The 26,207-nt window shown below is 39.5% G+C and overlaps 2 protein-coding genes and 1 long non-coding RNA gene across 10 annotated transcripts in view; 2 read left to right on the forward strand and 1 right to left on the reverse strand.

Moving 5' to 3' along the window:
* LOC107836513 (uncharacterized) overlaps positions 1–6,322 on the forward strand; it is a 10,158-nt gene extending 3,836 nt beyond the window's left edge. Inside the window, exons 2-3 of the long non-coding RNA XR_001662428.1 lie at positions 177–327; positions 6,236–6,322. This is a non-coding gene — a long non-coding RNA (uncharacterized LOC107836513). The remainder of the gene's footprint in view (positions 1–176; positions 328–6,235) is intronic.
* ccdc191 (coiled-coil domain containing 191) overlaps positions 1–11,430 on the reverse strand; it is a 16,992-nt gene extending 5,562 nt beyond the window's left edge. The window contains exons 1-11 of one of the 3 annotated variants that reach the window (XM_016672688.1): positions 11,021–11,430; positions 10,114–10,152; positions 9,865–10,000; positions 8,651–8,803; positions 8,311–8,489; positions 7,253–7,476; positions 6,508–6,649; positions 6,219–6,409; positions 5,646–5,895; positions 3,000–3,415; positions 1,680–1,825 (exon numbers count right to left, since the gene is read on the reverse strand). In XM_016672688.1, the coding sequence (XP_016528174.1) occupies positions 1,680–1,825; positions 3,000–3,415; positions 5,646–5,895; positions 6,219–6,409; positions 6,508–6,649; positions 7,253–7,476; positions 8,311–8,489; positions 8,651–8,803; positions 9,865–10,000; positions 10,114–10,152; positions 11,021–11,083 (1,939 nt within the window). In that variant the 5' untranslated portion in view covers positions 11,084–11,430. Of the gene's footprint in view, positions 1–1,679; positions 1,826–2,999; positions 3,416–5,645; positions 5,896–6,218; positions 6,410–6,507; positions 6,650–7,252; positions 7,477–8,310; positions 8,490–8,650; positions 8,804–9,864; positions 10,001–10,113; positions 10,153–10,494; positions 10,603–11,020 lie in introns of those variants that run through there. The other 2 variants (XM_007554555.2, XM_016672689.1) reach the window with 2 other exon arrangements.
* On the forward strand, positions 6,363–26,207 carry qtrt2 (queuine tRNA-ribosyltransferase accessory subunit 2). 6 transcript variants are annotated; one of them, XM_016672693.1, is made up of 9 exons: positions 6,363–6,440; positions 12,376–12,595; positions 12,672–12,727; positions 14,361–14,437; positions 14,527–14,736; positions 15,463–15,662; positions 20,502–20,671; positions 25,573–25,681; positions 25,807–26,201. In XM_016672693.1, exons 2-9 carry the CDS (start codon positions 12,378–12,380, stop codon positions 26,039–26,041), a joined length of 1,275 nt encoding a protein of 424 aa, XP_016528179.1. In that variant the 5' UTR covers positions 6,363–6,440; positions 12,376–12,377; the 3' UTR covers positions 26,042–26,201. The 6 variants fall into 6 exon arrangements, with proteins under 6 accessions (XP_016528179.1, XP_016528178.1, XP_007554620.1 ...); XM_016672692.1 differs by lacking the exon at positions 6,363–6,440 and adding an exon at positions 11,997–12,108 and having other exon boundaries at positions 25,807–26,207; XM_007554558.2 differs by lacking the exon at positions 6,363–6,440 and adding an exon at positions 12,003–12,108 and having other exon boundaries at positions 12,366–12,595; positions 25,807–26,207.

Here is a 26,207-nt window from a genome sequence, read left to right on the forward strand (position 1 = left end):
TTTTTTTTTTTTAGTGAAAGGGAGAATAGTTAATAGTTTTGGTCCCCAAAAGGTAATTTTCAGGAAACCCTGCTTCATTTTTAAAGTCTGTCTGTTGGTAATAAAATAGTATTGTCCTGCTGCGTGTTTATAAAACAGGCTCTCTTTGTTCCGTTTCATTTCAACTGTGTGTGCAGACAGTAGCAGTGCTTGGGATGAGACGCATGAAGACATGAGAAGTTCGGAGGTCAGCTGCTGCACAATAGACATCCTGGGAAGGTTAATCCTCTTAAGAGGGGACACGGACGGATGCCAGACAGCAGTGGGAGAAGACCAAGGCAGCTTCAAGTGAAGGTCATTTATTTTCCATCAGGGTGCGAATCTATAATCTATAAAAGCAATCTGCTGAATCTGGTCACAAGATGGACTTTTAAATGAGGCAAGATCCATCTTGTTTGGCGTCAAAAGTGCTGAAGCTGGTGGAAGAAGAGTTTGCGGTAACATTACATTAAACATTTTTGGTTCTGCATTTGATGTGCTTAGTTATTTAGATTCATCCCCCCCCCTCTCTGTCTCCAATTAAAAACATATGCTGTTAAATTTAGAGATGAGAACGATTCCAACAGAGTAACAGCGTGACATTAAAAATGGTGCCATTAAAGGAGAGTGGGTGTTTTTCCATCAATCTGCATCTTTTTGAATGTTATCTATTAATAGAGCGAAACTGGGTTTAAGTATGCAGAACGCAAACAGTGACAGGCAAGGTGCAATGATCCTGTGGGGTTTTCCTTTTGACTTTCACCGCGATCAAGGTGCAACTAGCATTATTGAGGTTGAACCATTAAGTCTCCCTATATATCAGTTTGTATGTATATTTAGGTGTTTTTCTATTTCAGGAATCTTTTTAGAGAACGGGGGTATTTTTTTTTCTGGGTCTCCTTTGATTTAACCGCAGCGACCAGGGGAAAAAAAAAAGAAAAAAAGATTATCAGGGTAGAAGTCTAACCCAGATGGCACTGGTAGGCGGAAAAACTTTTAAACTCAAATCCTGAACCTTCAGGGTGAAGATTTGTAGTAGGTGGGGTCTAAGTGTTTTTTTATTGGATAAAAAAAAAACATGCAGACTAAGTAGTTCATGTTGCATAGCACGTCTTTACATTCAAGTATGTGTTTAAAAAAGAAAAAAAAAAATCAGCTAAGTGAAGCCATTGACTTAAATTCTCTAAAAATGCCAAGAAAGTTTTAGACTTTTGAACGATAGCCTCAACGAAACAATCTGGGATTAATGTTAAACTGTCCTACCACTCTTTAACCCCATCCTCTCAGCTTACTGAAGCTCCATGGATAAGTTTGAATGTTATATATTCCAAACAGTAACAAACAGTGCTGTTGTACAGCTAGAGGTTACGTCATTAACTGGTAATTTAAGATTTTCGACAAAGTCAAAAAGCACACAATAAGCAACCAGAGGACAAAAAAGCTTTGTGGAAATTAAGTTTCCAGTAGCAAAGTGAAAATGCACATTTTCTTTGTTGTTACCGTTTGTTTTGCAGCTTTACACAATTAGTAAAACTGAAAAAACAAAATAAAAAAAAACACATATTTTGCAATCCTAAATATATTATTTTATTACTGTAATTTCAGAAAAAGAGAAAAGAATGATTGGATCAAGATATACTGTACTGCCTGCGTCTCCTTACACTGAACGCATCTGTGAACATTCCCTGTTGTTAAGCTTTCAGGCTGACCTGTGATGAGGGGATGGGGGCACGTCTGCTTCCTGACAGGTTTCCTGCAAGGTGCGTTCTGACTATCCCGCTCCCCTGTAGCCTTTGAAGCGCTGCAGCTGGGATGATAACAGCCAGAAGAAAGAAAGCCTGTCACAACTTTTGTTTGCATGCTCACATCTTTCTGATAGTTGCTTGACAAATTTCAGACGGCAGAGGGAATGTTCCAGCGGCGAGAAGTAATGCCAGACTGGCCCATAAATCTGAAACTACCGTTTCAGATTTGTTTTATCTCACAAAATATACTTTGTTTCTTTTCACATTAAATTCTCAAAAAAAAACAAAAACAAAACCCAACTCAGATTTATCTGTAAAAGTTTAAAACATTGTATCTATGTTAAAAATCAAAGTTATTTACGCATTTTGAGCCCAAATATTTATCTCGTGCTTAATGACTGAGATGCAAACATCCACATCAATATTTTGTGTCGCATACAACTCGTCATCATCTTAATCATCAAGTGTGTCTGGTTAGCACATTTCATCAACGAGGCAATTCAAAGTGCTTTACATGACAAAAACATAACACAGTAAATAAACAACAACAACAACAACAAAAACATTACAGTGGTAAAATATGGAGAAGTGATGAAAAGCTGCAATCTTGATTAAAACTAAAAATGTTCCAGATGTTATTAATCAAAGACAATTACAAACAGGTGGATTACTAACCTTGACTTACAGGAACTCAGCATTTCAGCTGATTTATAGAAAGTTTGTTCCAGATTAGTGGAGCATTAAAAAACTGAATGCTGCTTCTCCATGTGAAACATATGTTCAACCATCTAGCTGTTAATTTTTGAAGTGAAGTTGAAGAATTTGGCATCATTCTTTATTCCATCTGCATTTTGATTTCTCCTTATGGTCAGCTTGCTTAACTTTGGTGTCCTCTGATCTTAAACATTTACTACAGAGGACATCTGGCTCATCTAGAGAGCCACAAAATTGAGGTCTTTCTTGAAAATGTGTTCTTTATTGATCAACACCTTCTCAGTCCTGCAGCACTGAGAGTTTCTGGATTTCTTCTTGTTGATTTAATCACTACCATACAAGTACAGATATTTATCAATGCCTAAGAAAACCGTCAACTTATAAAGTTGTGTATAAGTGGTTTAAAAATCACTTTTAAAGGGTTTCTATACTGACCATAAGCCAGTAGAAATCTCTTTACTGGTGTTGCTTTGAAAGTGATCTCAGGTCGCTTAAATTTTTAATGATGTTCAGTGAGCCAACCTGTGTTCCCTGGGGGCAAAGCTGCATCTCTTCGCTTCCTGTAGCGCTGACAGCTGAGTAATCTGCGCAGCCTTCTCCATTTCTAACTCCAACCCCGCAAAGATCTGCTTTTCCTTCAGCCGGGTGATTTGCTCCTGCTGCTCCTTCAGGAGTTTCCTCTGCTGTGTGATGATTTGCTTCTGGACGGCGTGTCTGTTTTCGAACCTGCCAGCTGGTGATGCCGTGCGTTTGTTACCGAGAACCCTGTTGTCCGCCACCCTTTGCCGTGCGTCGTGTAGCTCTTCTGCAGTGGGCGCAGTGTGGCGTCTGGTCACCTGCCAAGGCCGAAGAGGTTGGCCCGCGTCACCCACAGAGTTTTTACTCTGATGTCCCGTAGACGCTTCTAGGACCTCAATCTCTGCTGCATGGCGGCCCTTCTATTGAATATATGATGGACAAACGAAGGCAAGGTTAGACATGCAGAAACCATCGACTAAAAATGGTCTAAGTTCCAGTTCAAAGTAAAGCACTTATATAGGTTTGCTTCACAGAAAATGAGACATTTAAGACATTTATTTATGTTAAATTCAACAATGATGGTTTACTGCCATTACAAATCTACATTATTAGACAGATAAAACAAACGTCTTTGAGCAAAAGACAATCTTAAGTTAAGTCTCTGGTCTTTGTGGATTAGAACTTATTGTTTTATTTATTAGACAGTAATGCTGTACTTTATTCTGTTGCTGCTAATTTGATTCTCTATCCTCTATTGAGAGCAGTAAATATTTCAGCTACAGAGATTTTTCTTTTCAGTGGCTAGAAAGCTTCATGTTCTAAATGTGCAGAGAAATATTCCAGAGTAATATTGTTACTTTGTTTATTTCCCAGAAGTTTGTCTTAAAAACAAACAAATTTTCCTGCTTTTTTTTCCTCTCTTTTTTTTTTTAAGACTTTCAGCGTTGCCTCATTGGGGATCGGCTTATGTTTTAGTCATGTTTGTGATCCTACAGTCATTTTTAACAACAATAAATCATAGAGTACTTTTTAGTGGAAAGCATCAAAGATGTACGCTGTGGTACCGACCTGCTTCAAGTCTACCTCCATCGTCCCAATTCCCAAGAATTCCAACCCAACCAGACTCAATGACTACCGCCCGGCAGCCCTCACCCCCATTATCACCAAGTGCTTGGAGCAGCTGGTCCTAGCACTCCTTAGATCTTGTCTCCCCACCACCAATTTGCATACAGGCAGAACAGGAGCACAGAGGACATAGTCTCCATAGCGCTGCACTCTGTCCTTTCTCATCTGGAGAGCAAGAACACTTACACCAGAATGCTGTTCTTAGACTTTAGTTCAGCATTTAACACTGTCATTCCATCACAACTCGTTACCAAACTCACAGACCTAGGCATCAGTTCACTCATGTGCAACTGGCTGCTCGACTTCCTGACCAGTCGACCCCAACATGTCCGGCTGGATAATCACTTCTCATCCACCATCATCATAAACACCGGAGTGCCACAAGGCTGTGTGATGAGTCCCTTCCTCTACTCCATCCTCACCTACGACTGCAGACCTGTCCATGGCTCAAACGCCATCATCAAGTTTGCAGATGACACCACGGTAACCGGCCTAATCAGAGACAACGATGAGGCCGCCTACAGGGAGGAGGTGGACCATCTAGCTGAATGGTGCAACAAAAACAACCCGCAGCTGAACACACAGAAGACCAAGGAGCTCATCGTGGACTTCAGGAGGAACGCTGACCTACACCCACCCATCCACATCAAGGGGACAGAGGTGGAGCGTGTGGACAGCTTTAAGTTCCTGGGGGTCCACATCTCCGAGGACCTGACCTGGACGACCAGCTGCTCCAAACTCATCAAGAAGGCGCACCAGCGCCTCTTCTTCATGAGGACCCTGAGGAAGAACCATCTGTCCTCAGAGATTATCACAAACGTCTACCGCTGCACCATCGAGAGCATCCTCACCAACTGTATTACAGTTTGGTATGGGAACTGCTCTGTCTCTGACCGGAAGGCACTGCAGAGGGTGGTGAAAACTGCCCAGCACATCGCCGGGGCACCGCTCCCTGCCATCAAGGACATCTTCAGGAAGAGGTGTCTGAAAAGGGCTGGGAAAATCACCAAGGACCTCACTCACCCCGCACATACACTCTTCTCCCTCCTGCCCTCTGGGAGGCGTTATAGAAGCCTACGGACCAGAACCACCAGGCATCGGAACAGCTTCTTTCCTACAGCCGTTAGGCTCCTGAATGCCTCCTGACACAACTATAAGGACTGTACCCCCCCCCATCCCCCCATACAACAATAACATACGGACTGTCCTCACATTCATACATAATCTGTATATAATCTGTAAATCTTATTTGCCAGTATCTATCTTGTATTGTAAATCTACTAATACATATGCAATCCATTCCTAACATTTCTGTATATTCTGTATAATCTGCATAATCTGTATATGTGCATATAGCTCCCATATATTTATACTGAACATTTTATTTTGATTTGGATAGATGCAAACTACATTTCGTTGCTTTGTACTTGTGACGTGCAATGACAATAAAGTTGAATTCTATTCTATTCTATTCTATTCTAAACGTGTAGTTTTTGAGTCCATAAAGGAGGCTGCATCTCTCACCTCGGCATCTGTATCCTCTTTACTCGGCGGCTCCTGGGCCAAACATATTGGTAAATTGGCAGGAGTTTCTATGGCTGTGAGTTTGCCTGTGGCTGCAGCATCGATCAAGGCAGCCATCTTAGCTTTGGTTTCCTGCTGCCGGGCCAAAAGGTCCCGTTGTGACTTCGCCCTCTGGCTCCAGAGCTGCCACTCACTCAGACATCGCCGTAGCAAACGTCTCTGGTCGTTTTCCACAGCCAGCTGGAATTGCCTGAAGGATCATGAAGAGTTGCTCATATTTTATCTTTAAAACTATTAAATCAAGGTATCTAAAAGTTTAGGAAGTTATCTGCTGTGTTGCTGTTTGTTTTGTGGATATTACAGCAAAAGGAAGCAAAAATGCATGTGCACTTTGTATCACTTTACTTTAAAATCAATTTAAACACATGAAAAAACCGAATCTAAAAAAAAATAAAAAATACAAAAAAGCTCAAGAGGCCAAAATACTTTTGCAAAGAGCTGCATATCGTGCAACTTATCTGTACATTAAAAGTTAATACAGATCCTTTAACCTTGACATTAAGCATTCCTTGCCTGTTTTCTATTCGCAGTTGCTCCTCTGTTCTCGCCACCTCTCGCCGACTGCGCTCCGCCCACACCACGGCTCGCCACGCTCGCCACGCTCTCAGCTGCCTCCTCCAATCACAGAGGGCCACCGCCTTACTCATATGCAACTTTCGCCTTAACACCACTGAGTGCCATCCAGACAGATGCTTGTGCAGACACTGCAACAATTGCACTAATTAACGTCTGCAGGTGAAATTACAATCCGAAACCCCAGACTGGTCAGTGAGCTCATCTACTGCATAGTGCATGCACCAACCTGGAGGTTGCTCATGTTAATCTTTGCCTGAATCTTCTGTTCTTGTTGTAGTCGATTAAACTCCTTCAGCAGCTGCTTTGAGGGAAGTGCAGGGGTTGGCTCAAGGCTTCTGACTGCTCTCTGCACCCGTTTCTCTTTCTCTCTAGAAACCAAATGGAGACCAAAGACTCATTTTTTAACGAGAGTTTGTTGCAGAAATGTGAATTTGTTAGAACATTAAATAAAACAGAGATACTCACCACTCTCAGTTACAGCAAAATCTGGAATTTTCTACTACAGGTTTTATTCTATTTCATTTAGAAATATCCAAAGTTGTGCAATTTTAAAACAACATAGCTTTAGAGGCAGCAGCTCTGGAAAGTGATTAGGTTAAGCTCAGTTTTTTTCACTATGACATTTTAAAACAAAAACACAGAATAAAAAGGTCATGTAAATTTTTTTTTTTTTCAAATTGGAAAGAGTAAAAAAAATGTAAGCAGAATTTAATTTGGGGACCCAATTTCAGTTCAAAAATATAAAAACCCATACACATTCATTCCATACAGAGTGATATTTATTTCTAATTATCTCTGTTAAGTTTAATTATTAAGCCTTACAGGTAATGAAAACCCTTAATTCAGTTTCTGAGATATTTGAATAATACATCAGATCAATCAGGAAGGATTTTTAATACATGAATGTTATGTTATGGCTAATAAGAATGGATTAGAGTCAAAACAGATTATCCAATCAGGTAATGACCTACTTCTGACAAGCTGCATGTTCCAAGGCCTTCTTTTCCTCCATCAGTCGCCTCAGTCTCGCCATCTCCTGCTGCACCATCTCCTCCTCTCTGCGCTTCAGCTGCTTCTTCCTCTTCTCCTCCTCTTGCTCCTTCTTCTTCGCCTCCTGCCAGGCGTCCTGCTGAGCTTCCTTCTCTCTCCTCTTCCTCTGTTTCTCAGCCTCCCTTCGTGCCCTGTTCTCTCGCACCTTGAGCAGAAACAAGCAGCGGCTTTGTGGCCACAATCCAACTCAAAGCATGCATATCTGCAATTCAAGCTGAGGAACTGAACCTACAGTGCCATGGAAAAGTACTAGAACCTTTTCACACTTTATGTTGCAACAACAATCATTTATTTGTACTTACACAAAGAGGTGCATGTCCGTGAGTCCATGTCTGTGTATATCTGTGATGCAGCTTTAACACAAAGTTAAAGTTGCATGTCTTTTTCAATATGCATCTCCAGAATATGTCTTTTTTACCTATTATTCTTTGCAAAACAGCTCAAGTACTATCAGATTTGATAAACAACTCTGAACATGAATTTGTAGTTCTTGTCTCAACGTAATTTAGCTTACTTTCCTTTAACACTTTGTTCTCGTCACTTTCTCATAATCGCCATATTTGTGGAGTTCATGACTAAAACTTCTGATTAACGCTCCCTCTGATCATTTTTTTTTTTTTCAATTTTCAGATGTTACATTGTTTTATAACCAAATCCTGCTCTAAACCTCTCCACACATTTTCCCACTGACCTGTCCACCTTCATGACGCTGCTTGTCTACTAATGTCCTCTAACAAACCACTAAGGCCCTTATAGAACAGCTTCAATTATACCAATTTCAAACTATGCACATTTCCCTATTACCATAAATATTCTTCTCCTTCCACTTCATGTTTATGAAGTGGAGTATTTATGCACCGCCCTGTGCCAGCCTTTTAAATAAAATCCCATTGCAATACATAGGCTGATGTGACAAAATGTGAATCTGTTCACTGGATCAGTAATACTTGTGCACAGCAACGTATGCACAGGCACAAACCTGTTGATGTCGCGCTTCCATGGTGATTGCTGGATTTCTAAACTTCTTCTGCTTTTCTCGATCATCGCAAGTCAACTCCGCCATCAATCCACCGTCCAGCAGCTCTTGCTTCATTAGATCTTGGAGGAAGCTCTCAACAGCCAATTGTTCTTCTTCTTCGACCAGACAGTCATAAAGATCTGAAATAAGACTGAGAGATGAGCTTCACCTTTTCACAACTTACCCTTTTCAGCTAATGAAAAGGATTTCCATCCACTTGGTGCCAGTTAATAGCTGCAGTATGGCGACAATGTAACATTTATATCTTTAGACCTGCTGAATAAGAATTTTAAAAAAATACCGTCAAACTTTTCGTAATCGATGTAAGTAGGCTGGGCACTAGCTGCGGCAGGAGGTTGTGCGTTTCCAACACGGTCCTTCAATTCATCGTCATCCTCCATGTCCAGCTCTTTCCGTAACTTATCACTCAGCCAGTCATCTAGAAGAGCCTGAGCTGCAAGAAAGAGCAGAGTGTGAGCCAAGTGAAATGACAAACTTTCTGACACTTGGATTTTTAAAAATTGATGGAATTAGTAATGTTGTTGGTGTACTGGTGAACAGATCACATGACTGCTGTAACTAAGATTATACCAGGTTTTCCTAAATGGAAACTTACTTTAGGATTCAACTGCCACAATGTAAAATGAAAAAGCTGGGATAATAAGATGTTTTTTATTATTACAACATTCCTAAGTGGGTAGAAATTATCTCCAATTTTCTCTAGTTTGTAAACAAGAAACTATATTTAGTGGAATCCAAAGTCTTTTTTTATCCTTCTTTTTAAGGTTATTCATGGGTTTTCATCAACAACTTTAATTATATTTAAGTCCTCACAACTCTTGTCCATAATAATATATTTTTAAGAAGCATTCAAATTAAATATTATACTGCATAGTATAATTTAACTCTAGGAGGCACATTTATAAATTTGTATTCTTCAAAAAGACTCTTTGTCTCCTTTTTCCATATTTAACAACACCCTTAGCGTATTTTAATAATTAAATGTAACTGAATAATTTTTTTATTTCTATTTTAGTTTTAGAATTGTTCAAAGTGCTTCAATTTTAAGTAGTATCCAATGGCTTTCTGCGGCCATGAGCTGAACTGAATCCAATCCGACTGAATGACTTCCTGTTTTCCTGGTCAATCTGACTTTGGAAAATACAAGAAAACATGCAAATCAAGTAAGAAATGTATGTTGAAAAATTAGATTGCTCTCCATAAGATTCCTATTTGCCTAAACATAACCGTAACCAAAATTTATGGACAAAAAGTAAAGGTGAAATTTGTGAGAATTACTTTCAAGTTACAGTCTGGCATTAATCTAAGAATTGTGAAGCTTTTGTGTTTATTCTACATTATTAATAGATATCATAAAAAGATAGAAAGGTGCAGTAAAAGAGTTCATCTGTCAGCATCCACATTACTTAATGATTACACCTGATTGAAAACAAAGAAACATTTTACGTTAGTAACCTAAAAGTAGAAGGTATCTTTTTCAGTGAGGTGACCTACCTTCACTGTAAGCGTCATCATGATCCCTCAACTGTTCAGAGCTTTCCAAAGGTACAGCCACTCTATTTATTGCTGATTGAGGTTTCCTGTGGGAGAAGACTTCAGACACGGCTAACTCAGAGGCCATCTCCACTCGCTGAGGACAGAGACAAGGGCAATAAGACACATTAATGTAGCTAAAAATAAAGAAAGTCTAAAATATCATTAAGAGCAAATTGCTTTATATTACCAGAGATGGTAAAGTCTCACCTTTCTCCATTCATTAATGTCATCCTTCTTCACAGGTTTCTGTTATTAAAGGACATAAAGATATACCTTTGGGTAAAATCAGAACAGAAAGATGCACGTCACATTGTCACTTTTGCCTTTGTGAAAATCCCCTCAGAGGGACCTTGAGCTACTGATGCAGTGTGCAAATTGTGGGCTGAGGCGAGGGCCTGATGTCTGCAGATTATTTCACAGGAAAGCTCAGCTATTGCCTTAAATCCGCAGATTACCCCGGGAATCATTTCCCAGACTTCAAAAGGTGAGCGGTTTACCAGTAGCAATTCAGCTATCTCAGTCTCCACCTGCAAGGGTGTACAGCTGCAAGCGAGTGAATATCTGACAACAGACCTGGATGATATTTACCATTCACTTAGAAGAAGCCACATCTATGCATATACTCCATGTGTGTACCCTTCTTGTATCATTTATCTTCATAAAATGGCTTGCTAACTATTCTTACCCCTACAGCTTTTTCATATTTGGTCAGAGCACAACTACAAAACCATTCCATTGTAGTTTCTGCAGTTTTTTTAGTGTCATTGTCCTGCTGGAAATGGAAACTCTTCCGCAGTCTAAAGTTTTTAAAAGCATCTAACTGGTTTCCAATCGGGATTGCCTCTTATTTTGCTCCATCCATCTTCCAGTTAATGCCCACCAGCTTTCTCTCTACTAAAGCATCCCCATACTATGAATATTCAACCGTATCACTGCACTGTATCTTTATGCCTGATGTAAAGGCTCTGAAATTAAGAACACACGTTTATTTTACTTGGTCATTTGATATTTAAAAAAATATTAAGTCACTACTTTTGATTTATTTTTGTTAAGAATAATTTCTATATTTATCTTGGAGATGTGTACTCTCTCTTTAAGTGTAAGTCAAGCTTACCTTGTTGGGAGACCCGAGTGTTTTCCACCTGAACAGGTGATAATTGAACCCTGATGATGCCATCTCAACTATTTATGCATCTGCATAAAATTACGATATAATCCTAAATCCCACTATTGACTTGTCTATTATTTCCACCGTGTACGATACCAAATTTGGGTAAGCCAAAAAATTAGCAGAAAAGTTACCACAGAGTAAAACACGAACGCCGTAAACGTGTCAACATAACTAACACAAACTTGGACGGCAAAGGATTCTGGGTAATGGAGTGCGTCTACTTATCATTTTTTGCTGAATGTCGGGACCACAAATACGTTCGAAACTACGTGTCCCAGTAAGCTTTCGAGGCGTTGACAAGTTCCCATGACAACGATGTTCGCTTATGAAAACGTAAAGAAAATAAAGCATTTTTAAATCTGTGTTTTACGTGTGGCTAGAGGAATTAATTAGTACGAATAAATAGGCTTAACTATTTATTCGTACTAATTATACACCTGTATAGGTGTTTTTATTATCTTACATACAAGTATATTCTGAACAGATCACCAGTCTGTCACAAGATGGAAGCTATAGTATTTGCTTTCTGCAGGAAGCACAAATGATCACCACAAATAGACTTTGATTAAATAAAATAAATATTGAAAACCAAAACTACTGCAAACTTGCAAGGATGCTATCAATAAAGTATTTAACGAGACTTTGGTAAATTTAACATCTAAAACATTGACTTTAAAGAACCTCTCGTGCACCAAAACAGATTAGATTAACTGAATAATGTTTAGTTTTTATAAGTAAAACACAATTTAATTTAGTTTTTTTAATATTTTAATATAGGAAAATTGAAAGAAATCCTAGTACTTTTTCTGCACATTGTGTTAAACTTCAGCCCTTTATTAGTAAGAAAGTGAATACACGTAATTGGGTACAAAACTGATTTTTTACAACTACCTCAAAGCAAAGTGTTTCTTTTACTCAGAAAACCCAATTTCCAAGGAGAACATGCCACTCACAATATGGCGGAAGTACTGACGTATAATTTCTTCTGACGTTATATTTCCCCGACTTGTAGTTCCCACGAGTTTTTAGCGGTAAGCCGAAAATATGTCTATAAATTAAGCAAATAATAATACTTTGAGCATAATTATGTGTGCATGTTGTCTACTATAACGCACTATTCCGCTAAATTAAACATATTAAGTAAGTAAAAGGGTTTCTCGCGTCGTAACTTTTGGGTGATAAAGCTAACTAGCTACGTGGCTAAACCCCATGCTTTGGCAGTGGTGTCAAAGTGATTCCACTTTGACTAGTGTTGCTCCGTGAAATATTTTTACATGCTTTTTTTCAGGAGCTGCTAGTGATGGCTGGCAGCAGGATGAAGTTGGAGTTGTCCAAAGTGGTTCAGGGAAGATGTCGTTTGGGTCAATTGAAGGAGATAGGAAGGATGGGGCAGCACAGTCTGGACATTCCAGGATGTCTTCTGTACACGCACCTTGGCACAGTTCCGCACCTCACCCAGGACACCCTGCACACTCTCAGCAGCCTCCCCACTGTCACTCAGGTCACTCTGTCCAACATGTAAGCTGGAACCCACACACACTCTCCATTTCGCATCCCGATTGCTTCCTTAAAGCTGATCATCATCTCTCTTCAGTGCAGAGCACCAAGAAGTGCTGGATGAGTTTAAAGGCGGATTTAAGACGTTTGCAGGTACAAATCACATTTAATTTTGTTTTCATTACTGCCTTTACTAATGGTTATACCATTGGAGGTAATCAGGAAATTAAACTGGGTTTTATTTAAAAAAAAAACAAACAAAAAAACCGGAGAGGAGGGCCAAGAAACTGAATTTATGAGACTGAATTGATTTTATTTAGCTTTACATGTATATTTTTCCACTTTTGAGTTTTTACATATGTTGACAAAAAACAGTAACAATAGGACATTTTGGTAGGTGTTCAGGGAATAACCCGGAGACTTTCCCACATGTCGGAAGGTATATGCTTTACCCAAAGCACACTTGTGGTTGGGGAGAACACTTTCCTCATCTGGCTTCATGTGATTAATATGCGATATGAAATGTAGTGTGAATTAATTATCCTCATCTGATGCTTGAGATAGGCACCAGCCCCTCACAGCCCTGCAAGGCATAAGCAGAGGCATTTCAATTTATATGTTCTTGTTTACTGCATTTGTCTTGTTGTGGGAAAAACAACTTTGTTCTGATGTAGAAGGATGGAAGGATGGTTCAACTTTATTGAGGCTGTCAAATAACCTTCTACAAAAGTCCTTCTCTACCTTGTTAGACCTAATGTAATCAACAATTTCCTCTGTCCTTATGCACCCTTTCCCATTGTGTCCATTTGCCTAACCTGTCTCTCTTTCTTAAACCTTCCTAGAGTGTTTGTTCGTTCTTTCTTTCTTTCTTTCTTTCTTTCTTTCTTTCTTTCTTTCTTTCTTTCTTTCTTTCTTACTTTTTCATTCCTTTTTTATTCCTTTCATTCCTCCTTGTGCCCCCTGTTCCATCCTTACTCTCATTCACCTCTGTCTTTCCTTCCACATGTCCTCATTTATGTTGCATGTGTCTTTCCTTCTGTTTGTTCTCTCTACCAACCTTCCATGCCTTCTCCGTGTCTCTTTCTTTCTGTCCATCCATCTTTCTTTGCTTGTCCTTATTTCATTCCTTTATTTTGTTGTTCCTTCCTTCATTACTTCCTTGTGTCCTACGTCAATTCATTCTGTTCTTCCTTCCATCTTCCTTCCTTGTATTATAAAAAGACCAAGAAGTGTTAAATTTGTACATATAAAATATGACAAAACCTCATTAATAGAAACCTCATATCTGATGCCTCTAACAAATTATCTGAGTGGAACATTTGCAATCTAATTAACTCTTTTAAGCTTGACTAAAAGTAGTTAATTTCTCATTAATACTTTGCCTTAAATCTGCTAGAAGTGTGACCCTATTTGACGTTGTGGCTCCTCCGTCGCCATGGCGCTGAGCTCAATCCGCACCCTGACATCCACATTTAAAATTAGAAACGTAATCACTGCTTCGTTTAATATAAACTGTCAGGGATTACTTTGGTGTTGTCTCTAAAGCTGCAGAAAGGAAGAGTACTGATTTAATTACTAGAAAAAATAATTAGAGCCCTTTTGTTTTCTCACCTTCTGATCTTCTGCTGCAGCTGGCTCTGCTGATAGCTGTACAAGTCGTCACATTAACATGCGCTAATGGAGCACGTCCTTTCGCCAGCTTGCTCCGGGCTCAGCCGCCGCAGGCTGTGGGATTTGAAGTTTGTCCTCATTGAGTTACTTCTATGGTTCTGCTGTTTTTCTTTAGGTCTCCATGATACCGTGTTGTACTGCTCACTCCACGACTCTGCAGCCCACCGCCCGACAGGCCACACCACCAACAAGGTGAGCTGCGGCTCCCGGAAGAGGTTGTATCTCACTGAGGTGCCAAACAGAAACACGTTCGGGCTTTGAATGTAATTATCCACCATTAGACGGTGTCGGTTTGGGGCAGCGGTGGGCGCATAGAGCTGACAGTGGCTAAGTTCATGGCCCTCCAGAGGATGGTGCAGCCAGACTGGTACCAGGCGATGGCAGACGGGGAGACCTGGCAGACCGGCACCTCGCGGAAAAGGGTTCGAAAGTCGGTGGACCGATCTCTCGCTCATTTGGACGAGTGTCTGCTGGTGCATCAGAAATCACAGGTACACAAACACATTCAACTGACGCACGCTATCTTTTGGAGTCAGTCAAGCGCGAAGTTAAAAACATCAGACATGGATTGATTGTTCGGTGGCTGTCGCTTGGCACTTCCTCGCAGCTGAGCTTCTGCTGGAGAAACAGGCAAGATTAGGGTGAATACATTGTCAGCAGATGTGCGAGCCTGCAACACTAAGAGCGACTGATCAGATTCTACTTTTTCCTCCTAATAAATGGAGATTCTCTCCGATCTCCATGTTTACCAAAGCTTTTCCATTTTTGTCTGTTTTAATGTCATTTTTCCAAGTTTTTCCATCTTTATCTTGTTTTTTTTCCTGACTGCCAAGCAAATGTTCCTTGACACAATAAAGTGAGAAATCATGTCGAGCAAAGAGAACTGAGTTACTGCAGGTAATTTTTTATCTTGCGTATACCCAGTGAGCTGTGAGATTGCTGCCAAATTTCCCAAACCCTCCAGTGTGTCTGTTCTCCTCGTGATGTGCAACTGCTTGTTGAGTAATCAAAATCGAAATGGAGTCTGGCAGAGAAAAACCTCTTTATTTTTTCCCCCTTAAGAAGAAAAAAATAATTTTACCTTCAAGTTTTTCATGCATCATGCTCATTGGTTAAAAAACAATTAGTGTTTTTCCTCTTATATTTTCTTTCTCTTCCTCTGTCTCTCTGAATCTCGTCTCAGGGTGTGATCACAAGTGTGTCTTTCTTCTTGTCAGGAGTTGGATGGAGTCAGTGTGTTTGGGGTAGTGGAGGGAGGAGACATCTTGGAAGAGAGGCTGTGCTCGGCCAGGGAGACGGCCAAAAGGCCCGTAGCGGGATTCTGCCTGGATGGCTTCCAGACCGGTGCCATGGATCAGGCCCTGAGGAGCCAGCTCATCGCTGCTGTCACTGAGGAGCTGCCTGAGGACAAACCCAGGTGAAACTCTTGATACCAGGTTCTTATTTCCCCAGGAAATCTTAACAAGTTTTTAGGGTTTAAGTAAAAATAATTGATTGAAAACTGTAAAACTCACCTAAGAAAAAAAAAGAAAGCAACATAAAAACGTGCCCTGAAAAGTGCTGGGGATGATTTTGTGTTGTCTGTATGTAACAACAAACCAACAATTTTCCTATAGTGCCTTAGAGTATTTATGCCCCATGAACTTGAACCAGAAACCTCAATGTGGTTTTATTGAGATTTTATTTGGCAGGCCGACAGAAAGCTAAAGCAAAATAAGTGATTTTCAAAATGTTCACAAATGAAAAGATGCAGAGAGTTTTTTTGTTGTTAGCTCCCCTGGGATTAATGCTTTGAAAGAACCTACATCCATTGTGTTTACAGATGCAAGCCTTTGGGGGTATGCTAGAGAATAACGTTGTTGGCAATTTTTCTTCTCACAATAGCTCATCCTCAGTCAAGATTTGATTTTGAGTGTTTGTGAGCATAAAGTTTAAAGATTTTCTCAGATTGAGAAATTTAAGTTTGGACTTTTAGATGAGGGATTGAAAAGGTCTGAGATGGGTACAGCCCCTTGCAACCAGAGAAAGTATTGGCATGTGTTATCTTTTTCAGTGTAGTATGTGTTTATGTGTTGTTGCGTTTGTTTTATTCTTGAAAAAAATGGTTTAGTCAAACATAAAAGGATGGCTAAAAATGTTTAGTTAAATAGACATTACAATTTAAGATAACCTCTTAAAAGGATTAGTCCTTTTATTATGTTCTTGACATATTGTTTTATAACTAATTCTGATTTAAATGTCATGTCATTCTTCCTGAGCTGTCTGCTGTCACTGTGTTACCTGGCCGTCATCACATAGTTATTTAATTAATATTTCCTGACAAATCTTCAAAGCCATCACAGAACAGATTGTTTATTACTGAGGTTAAAGCAATCACATTTAGTTTATTTAAAAAGTCATTTGGTTTTCATCAGATTTAATTTAAGGGAATTTAAAAATAGCTGCATTAAAAAGCACACCAATCTTTTCAGATGTTTTTTTTTTATATTGAAAATATAAATGTATAAATAATGTATAAATAATTTTACTTCCACCCCACAAAGATCTGCTGCCGTGTGAAGATTTTCTATCACAGAAAATCCAAATAAAAATCATTTAGATTTGTGGATTTGATCTGGCACAATATGAAACGTTTCTTACTTTACCAGATTACAAATCATTTAATACTTACGTCATTCAAACTCTGGTTTAAAGTTTTGATAGTGACTCTTACATCAAATATCTTTTTTTCACGGAGTTTATTTTTTCCTGATTATTTTGTTTAAACTAATGAGGTTTTTCACAATGCGACTTCCAGTTGGCTGATCTCGCCCTGTCAGCTAATCTCCTGCTTTTATTGATTCTAAATGAAACCCGGCGGCTCAGCTTCGGCGTCATCCTGCTCCTTCAGCCTGTCAGGTGTCACAGCTCAGTCTTAAAGCAAACGTATCACATACAGCGCTTGTTCAAAGGTTAATAACATCTTGTGAGTTTTTTAGGAAACAGGTGGCGTGGTTCAGACCAAACAGCAGGATTACAGCATGGAGGCACTCTCATATGGCTTATCTATAATCATTTTGGGGGTGTAGTCGTTGTGGGAATTTGGAGGCGTTTGGATGCACAAGATTTTTCTAATCCAACACCACTGAAAAGGTTTTTTACAAGTTTCAGCAAATTAGATTCAAGACCTTCTTCGAGTCAGTTGTGGTGTAGATTTAAGACATACTTTAATAATGAACAATAATGTACCAAATAATTTAAATTTAACTTAACTTATTTACTGAGCTCTTAAATTATGCTTTTACCCCTCACTTCCTTTTATAACAGAGTTTTAGGTACTGATGATGGATTTCAGCTAGCTATTGAAATTCCAGTTCCTTGTTCAACATACTCTGGCCTACAATGAAGGAACTGACAGTGGAAAAGGGTAACAAGAACATATTGAACACACAATAAATCAGTTTTAGGAACAGAATCCAAAGATAGGGAAGATTAAATGTTTCTGAAATTTGTCCCAGAAGGAAGCTTTTTGATGGAAAAGGCAATGAAGGAATAATTGCAGAATAAGATCTGTTGTGAAAAATCTGGCTGACTTGCAAAACTCCCATCATTACATCACAAAGCAAACCAAAATCACACAGCTGCATCTACATTTCAGCTTTTCAGTGGAAATCCAACTGTAAGCCTCATTCTTGTTGAAATACATTTAAATATTACACCACAGCTCCTTTCACTTATTTTTTCTAAGATTTTAAGCCTAACATTCAGACATTTATGCAATTTGACTCTTTTTTATATATATAAGGAATGATCTTATGATCTTACACCACACCGCATTTCTCCATTGAAATCCACTTTGCTTGAAAGACTGTAGAAGATTCATGCTTTGACATTTGATAAAGTGGAATATTTCTGTGTGGCAGCATCATCTGAAGGATATGTATTCAGTTAGATCCCTATGCAGAGAGTTTATCACCAGCATTCGCATCAAAGTACATCTTGCTATCTGCAGAGGATCGTATTATAACTGTGGTGCTTCAATGTGATGAAAAGGAAGTTGCATTCCTCCACAAAATGATTCCTGCTTGCTGTGCTGTGGCTAATATTTGTTCTGGAGCTGTAGCAAAACTTCACTAACTTTGAAATAACACAAACTAATGTTGACAAAAAGGCTTTATGCGTTTCTTTTTTGTTTTGTTTTGTTTTTTTAATTCTCACATGCATATAAATGTATTCTGGAACCAGAAACGACCTGAAATAAACAAAAAAAACTTTTTTTTTTTTTTTTTTTCTTTTTTTTTACATTTTTATAGACAACTAAATTTCAACATCATCAAACTATTGAAACAACTAAACAATTAACCAAGAAAGTGGGGGTCTTTGGTTCACTTCTCGTCAAGAATCTCCTGCAGATTCAACCTATTTCTCATAACAATGGGCCCAGCCTGTTTCAAAAGCTTGTCACAATAAGCACAGCTGTGCTTTTCACGATTTATCTCCACATTCTCCATTATCTCTTACTTTCTTTGTCTCTCTTTCCATTTCCATCACCTCAAATGTGATTTAGCGTACTCGCTAGATAGTGTCCAAATGCTCTCCAGCAGAACCTTCGTGGAATCTTAATTTCCATCCTCATTATGGAAGACAAAATCTGTGACCGGCGTCACAGATTTTCACAATTAGTGGCAATCCTGCCTGTTGGAGCGGCACAATAGCTTACGTCTTCGTTGTTTTGCAGTTTCAAATTTGGCACTAAAAAAAAAAGTCACTTGTCTAATAAAAAGTTTTTGAAATTTACTTTACTGCATGCTGTTTCTCCCATTATGCATAGTGGCAAAAATAAATATACTAGATCCTTGTTATAGTTGTATTCACATATCCAGTTATATTTTTCCTCCCCATTTTGAAGAGAGCATAAACTTGTTACAAAGATGTTAAACTTGAAAAAGTTAAATTGCAAAGTTTTACACCAATTAAAGGTTGTATTTTCCTAGATTTCCTCAGAGTGAGATTATGCCGCTGGAATGAAAGGCAAATTTATTCTGAGTCCTTTTTAAACATCCTTACCTAGGCAGGGGTGTCAGTCTGGCATGGTTGGAAGTGAAACCTGGGAGGAGATAACGATGGCACAGGTCTTCTTTTTCTGCATTTTTCCAGCTCAAATTTGAACTTCTTCACTGTGTGGGATGTTTTCAAACCTAGAGGCTTTAAAAAGTGGCAGCATTTGGCTTTAATTATGAATTGCTAAGGGATTCTAACTTTCAAATGTATGTTCTCAAACACAGAAAAGTGTTTTGTTTTTTTTTTTCTACATATGCTGCTCTTAAAAGTACTCTCTTGTTTCTCCAACGATTTGGAATTAAGCATTCATAGATGCTGGAAATTGCCTGAGTTTGACCCGGCTGCTGCAGAAGGCCCAGAATATTGGCTGATGCAGCCAGAGGCTACGTGCTGTTAGTTTGTTGATGGACTGTCATCGCGCCTCTCTCCGTAGCCTTTGCTTTGGACAAACCTCCTTTGATCCTTCACTCCGCAAGGTCACAGAGCTGCGCCGACAGATGCAAATGTGCAACCATAAATCAGCCATGAGTCAGCAAACCACAGCTACCAGATGGATGTTGTGATAAAAAAGAAACTTTGACATGATGATCATTTTACTAGCTGCCTTTTGTTAAAAAAAAAAAAAAAAAGATTATTTTGAAGATATTCAAATAGACTGCTGTGCCTTTCGACGACACGAGGACAAAACTTTGTTTGGAAACAGTTGTGTTCTGGACTAAATTAGCATGTTGGAAACTTCCCTGCCTCTGAAGAAGTCAGTTTCACGTGAGCTCTGGAAGTCGTGGAGGAGTTGTGCTTGCTGCTAGAGGCCCTGAGCGTTGCGGCAGAGCTGCGAGCAACAATAATCTGTCACCAGGGGCTCCCTGAGAGCTCTGCTTCATTGGCTGATCTGGAACACCATGGGGCATCCCCCCTGCTGGTTCTTCATGCTGGAGGCAGGTGCAGCTTCCAGCCAGAAAGTGGAGTGGAGTCATTATCGGATGCTAAATTGGGCTTGACCTTGATGCCTGCAAGGCAGAGAGTGAGAGGCAGCCGGTTTTACGGAGAGCTCAAAACACACAAGAGGAGCGCAGGCTGATGTGGTGAAAGGAATCCTGCAGATGTTTGTGGCACGTCACCCGTCTTTGTTTCTCAGACGTGTCGCATTAATGTTTTAACACTTGCTGCTGTTTTTGTGTCTCCGTGTTTGTGGTCTCTGTGTTTGCATGTGACTCAGGTTGCTGCAGGGCGTGGGGCGACCCGACGAGGTGCTGGCGTGCGTCGAAGCAGGCGTAGACCTTTTCGAGGGCTTCTTCCCTTTCCAGGCGACGGAGCGGGGCTGCGCTCTCTGCTTCCGCTTCGACGTCACACCGGACCCGGAGAGCGCAGGTAGAGCCCGCCTGACAGGTGTGGTGAAAATCTGTCAAACTTTAACTCTGCGACAGACTCAAAGTTTTATCTCTTTGTTTTGCAGACTTCCTCTATTTATTACCCTTGATTAATTCCTATTAGTAAAAAAAAAAAAAAAAAAAAAAAACTTTTTAGATGTTTATTCACTTCAGTAATGCACCATGATCATCTTTGTCAGTGGAGATCAAGAAACATGTTGTGTTTGCAACAGATCTTTTCCACATTTTGTCACCTTGACAAACTTAAGTGTGTTTTATTGAATTTTATGGCGTAAGCCAACACTAAGTAGCATATTATCCTAACGTAGAAGGATGTTTTCACAACTTCTTACAAATAAAAATAAGAATGCTTTATGTGTATGAGGTCAGCCCATGTAGTCTTTACTTTTTTTTTTTTTAGCTGGAAAGCCCTACAAGCTGAAAATCTAGAGTCTGAAATATTCATCCTTTCACTGGTGAGAATTTGTTTCAAGCTGCATAAGTATCTGTGAGGGAGCTTCTGCGAATGATAATTTAAAAGTTCTAATTTTAACCTGGACTTTAAGTAGACCATTTTAACACATTAATATGTGTCAAACTAAACCCTTACTGTAGCTCTGGTTGTATGTTTGGGATTGTTGTCCTGCTGGAAGGTTAAACCTTCACTCCAGCCTTCAACAGTTTTATTTTTACAAAGTCATTTTTATTTTTAATTTTTAAATTAGGTGGAGGACGAAGGACACCTGTGTTCCTTCGTTTTGCAATGCGCCTCTTACTTACTACTTAGATTGTCCTTTGCAGTTAGCTGTGGTGGATTTTTATTAGGAACTGAAAACAAACGGACTATATAATTTTAAAATTTTTGTGAGTAAAAGTTGTCAAAGCTATATATTTTTTCCTTCTTCATAATAATAATTCAAAACTTTTTGTGTTACAAAATGGAAAAGAATGCACACTTTTGAGTGTTTAGTGTATGATTTTCATCTAATTTCCATTAACCTCTGTTGTAAAAGTCTCATTCCATCCCCTGCAGGACTCAGATTTCCCACACAGCTGCTGTCTTGTACTCATTAAGCAGCGCACTGTAAATGCCACTCACTTTAAGATGTTTTCAAACTCTGCTGCATTTATAGTTTTTATTTTTTTATTTTCTTAGTTGTTCTTTTCTATATGCTAATGATCTTTTTCAGGTTAAAAACACCTTGCCCAAAGCAAAAAGGTGACACTTTTTTTTAATGAAACTAGGATCGGGAAAGTGAGACTGCTGGAAAGATGCAAAAATGCTGGCATTTGATGTCAGCAGCTTGTGATAGTATGTGCCTGGAGCAAACTGAGGTCATTGAAAAGTTTGAACTTTTCCCCATTTCTCTGATTACAATGACTCTTTAATGGAATTTGGATGTCATGGGAAATTTAATTCCTCCTGCATAAAATAAAATGGTTTATTTAGCTTTAATTTAATTCATAAAAGACATGCAAATGGAGAGCCGAGATGAGATTGCAGTAAGGAAATATGCTAATATACAAGGAAATATTGGTGATGTTAGCACATTTAAAAGCACAGTAATCAGCTTTGATGTTTTTAATTGCACAAAGTTGCACTGAGCTGATAAAACTAAACTCATGATGGATTCATGAACCTAGCAGGGTTTCTTTAATTTCCATAGGAGGAGCCTCTGGTGTTTAATAAAAAAAAAAAGCAGAGGGTGAACACTCTTGGTTCTTACGGAAATGCAAAGAAACATTCTTCTCACGCCTCTGAGCAGGGAATTACACCACGTTCAATTAGACCTAAGTGGTTTAGTTTAAAGGCCCTGCAGAGGGTTGTCAGTACACAAACAGCCCCTCATTTAGTCTCAGTCTGGTGAAGAGCACAGCCTCATCCGACAGCCGTTTTTCCTCCTGATGAGTGGATTTAGTGATCACATCCACATAATGGCTCTAAAATTATGCATGCACAGCAGTGTGTGGAAATCAGTGTTAGATTAGTTAACTCGGTGGATAATGGGGAGATAGAGCAGGTGGGGAGAAAAAAAAAAAATCAATAATATATCTCCTGAACGACTTCAAGCGAGGTAACAATTAGGCGCGACCCTGTCACAGTGATTGTTGTCCTTGTTGAGGAAGTGAAGAAGTGGAGCAGAAGGAGCCGTGCTTGAAGAGCTGCGCTGAACTGGTCTGACTCTCGACTTTGTGGTTAATTAAAAAGTTGCGTTAAACTCCCCTGACAGAGTTTGGCATGTAGTGTCAAAAAGAGAGTAATCGATTCTGTACGCGGTGCATAATGGAGTTCAGTTGAGGTGAGAGTGGTAATAGTGTCGACTCCAAGGAGAAACTGTGACTCCCCTCCCTCAGCCAATTATGACGCCGCCTGGGAAGGGGTGAATACGTGCTCACCCTCCTGCCAGGATCCTCCTGACACGTCCAATCTTTTACTCGTTTACCCCTTGCTTCCTTTTCGACCCTCTTCTGTTTTTCCTGGGTTATTCTCAATTGTCTAGCTTTTTTTCTTTCTTGCACTCACAAAAAAAAAAAATTGTAAAACGTTCCTAGACGACAACATTGACCATTTTCAAGTGGTTCTACTGAATCTTCTGTCCACCTGCCTGCCTGTCAGCCAGTGGCTACAGCTGCTTATCTTTTATTGATAAAAAACACAAATCCAAGCAAATGTCCAGTGAAATATATTGTGTCCACTTTTTATTAGTTAGTTTCTGTTGAATGAACTAACTCTAACTTTTGTTTATCATTACGCATATAGTCATTGTTGCAACTAATTGTTGCTGAACCTCTCTGATCATTCTCCAGCCTTGTTGTGCAAACTTTACGATTAATGTTTTGTGTCGTCATCCGAGATGTTGTGATGTTGATTCCGAAACGGTAATCTCCGTAAAGTTTGCACAACAAAGCTGAAAAATTATTAGTGAGCTCCTTCAGCTGCACTATACCTGTTTTGTTTGTTAGAAGATGCACGGAGTTCCTTGATTTTTATTGGTCTAAATGTTTTCATTGAGCAAAAGTCAAGAGAGAAAGTTAAAAACTAACGTATTTGTATAGGACTAAGTAGGAAAGCAGCAGTCAGGTGAAGCCAATTAAATCACCCCATGAAAGCCACTTGGGGAAACATTTGTTGCTGTGTATCAATCTCTGAAGGATTGTAAGGCCAGGTCTAGACATCCTGTCCTTGTTCTGCAACAAGAATGAATATTCAAAAGAGGAAGACATTTAAGACTTTTTTTTAAATATTTTTACAAACTTCCCAGGAGTGTCTGTCCCTACAGATTCAGCCAAAGGTCAGATCATGCAGTGCTCAGAGAAATTATTAAAAAAAGATAGAGCTGTATTAGAGCTACAGTGGCTCTCAAAAGTTTACACAGCCCTGTTAAAATGTCAGATTTGTTTTAATGCAAAAATGTATAATTTATCCTGAACATAAAAAAAAGTATTTGAGAAGAAAGAAGATAAAAAATCTGCTACAACCTGTTAAGTTTGCAAACCCTCACAACTTCAGGTGTTCAAACTTATTCAGTTTCTGTATCCAGTTCCAAAATTAGTTTTATTTGAAAATGCTTCCTTAATTTCAAACTTTTACAATCAATTTTTTGGGAAAAATAAAATTAATCTATTTAAGAAGAAAAAAAACCTAATGGATAACTTAACATTTGCAGTTTTTGGCCCAAATGCAAACATTTAAATTGAATGTATTTAGTTACAATTACAGTTCCTGACTCTGTTTTAAATGCTTCTTTGACATGATTAGGTAAAATTTGCTTATGACAGTGACAGGTGTTTCATTTAGTGCAGAATCGGTGTATAAACTTCTGCCAAGCGCGCAGTATCTGCTGGGGACTCTCCAGATGGTTCTGTGCTACAAAGCAGCTGGCTTGTTGGGTCAGCTGTCTGCTGGACATCTGCGAGCTTTGACACTCACCGTCTCTAAACCAACAACCGGAAGACTTGGCGTGACATCACTGCAGCTTAAAACGGCAACCTTGGTTTATTTTCTGCAGAAAGCGTCACACTTCACCCTTGATGGGATGGTACAAATACAAATTTAACTGAACAAGAAGTCGATTGTCATTAAAGGTATGATAAAGACAAAGTATTCAAATTTGTGAGAGAAAGTGTAGCTCCTATCTCTTTGTTTCCAAGTGTTTACTTCTTATTATGTTTCATAGCCAGCTTAATCGTAGAGGATGGATGGAAAGATGATGCTCACTTCTCGGTTTTCTGGCACAAAGCAAAAAAAAACAACCCAAAAATAAGTCGTCTTTATTTGATTTCAAGTCTTCAGACTCGTCATGTTCCCCCCGTTGGTTTCTGAATCTGCTGCTGTTCTCCATATTTGTAATGCATGACTTATCCTCAGCACAGGTGACATCTCCCTGCTTTGCATTTTGCTATCGTTGCTTGAGTTTTGTTCTCATGGTTATTACCTCACCAGCTGTATTTCGCAGACAGACCCAATTATATGATTTTTTTTTGTTTGTTTGTTTAACCTTTTTTGCTTATTTCATGTTCAACTTGAATCCATTTTGCAGCTGTATTGACTGTAGATTTCAGTTTGTAATCCTGTGCTTAACTTTTCCTCATTCTTCCTTTGTCTCACCATCCCTTGAGCTCTTCTTCAGTTCGTCTCACTCTTCTTCTATTCTTGTTCACTTAGTTGGAGTAAACCCAAAGGGAGAACCTATCTGCATAAAGCAAAGTTTAGTATGCACAACATAACCAGTTAGCATTTCTAATGTGGAGAGGGGAGAAAATAAAAGGCTCAGCGTGGCCTCACTGTAGGTCAGAGCGTAATTGGCATTTATTTAGGCTGGTGGTTGTGTGCATAGGGAATTATTTTCTGCCACAGGGTAAGATTATAGCTTGAATGGCTTCTGTTGGAATTAATAAGGTGCATGTGTGTTTTGGCAGTGGCTGATGAAGGGCGTCACGCAGCGGGGGAGACGCAGCCGAACGGAGATCTTAATTGTGACGATCAAACACACATGACGCGCTTCGAGATGGACCTCAAAGACAAAAGGTTTGTAGAGGGATTTGCGAGAACCCCACAGGGTTTCACACACTCTCCGCTTTGATGTGTTTGATCTACATTTATGCTCATTGCTTGTAAAATTCGACTCGAGCTTTCGATGAACTTCTGTCCAGGCACCAGGACGACTTCAGGCCCCTGGTGGAAGGGTGTGGCTGCTACTGCTGCAGGAACCACCAGAGGGCGTACGTGCACCACCTGCTGGTGACCAATGAGCTGCTGGCTGGAGTCCTCCTCATGATGCACAACACAAGCCACTACCACAGCTTCTTCAGGGCAGTCAGAGAAGCTTTGGCCAATGACAAAATGGACCTCCTGAGGAGGCGTGTGCTTGGGACACTAACGGAGTAAAGCGGATGACTGAGAGGGACGGGGAGGGGACAAGGCAGAAAATGTTTCTCTAAAACTGGCACAACGCCGGTTGCAGTAATGCTGCACAGACCTTCAGACGACTTATGTTTGGTAAACCCAGATCTCTGAAAAATAAAGGAGGAAAGGAGCAGATAAATATTGAGAA

This window comes from Poecilia formosa, unplaced genomic scaffold (assembly GCF_000485575.1).
Source record: "Poecilia formosa unplaced genomic scaffold, Poecilia_formosa-5.1.2 Scaffold64, whole genome shotgun sequence".
In the NCBI taxonomy this organism is placed as follows: domain Eukaryota; kingdom Metazoa; phylum Chordata; class Actinopteri; order Cyprinodontiformes; family Poeciliidae; genus Poecilia; species Poecilia formosa.

Bases quoted from the DNA above. Each gene is read 5' to 3' on its own strand.
- qtrt2 (XM_016672690.1), top strand. From the start codon at position 12,172: ATGTTGTCTACTATAACGCACTATTCCGCTAAATTAAACATATTAA. The intron at 14,438-14,526 runs GTGAGCTGCGGC...ATCCACCATTAG, and splicing joins CAGGCCACACCACCAACAAG to ACGGTGTCGGTTTGGGGCAG. The intron at 20,672-25,572 runs GTGTGGTGAAAA...GTGTTTTGGCAG, and splicing joins AGGTAGAGCCCGCCTGACAG to TGGCTGATGAAGGGCGTCAC.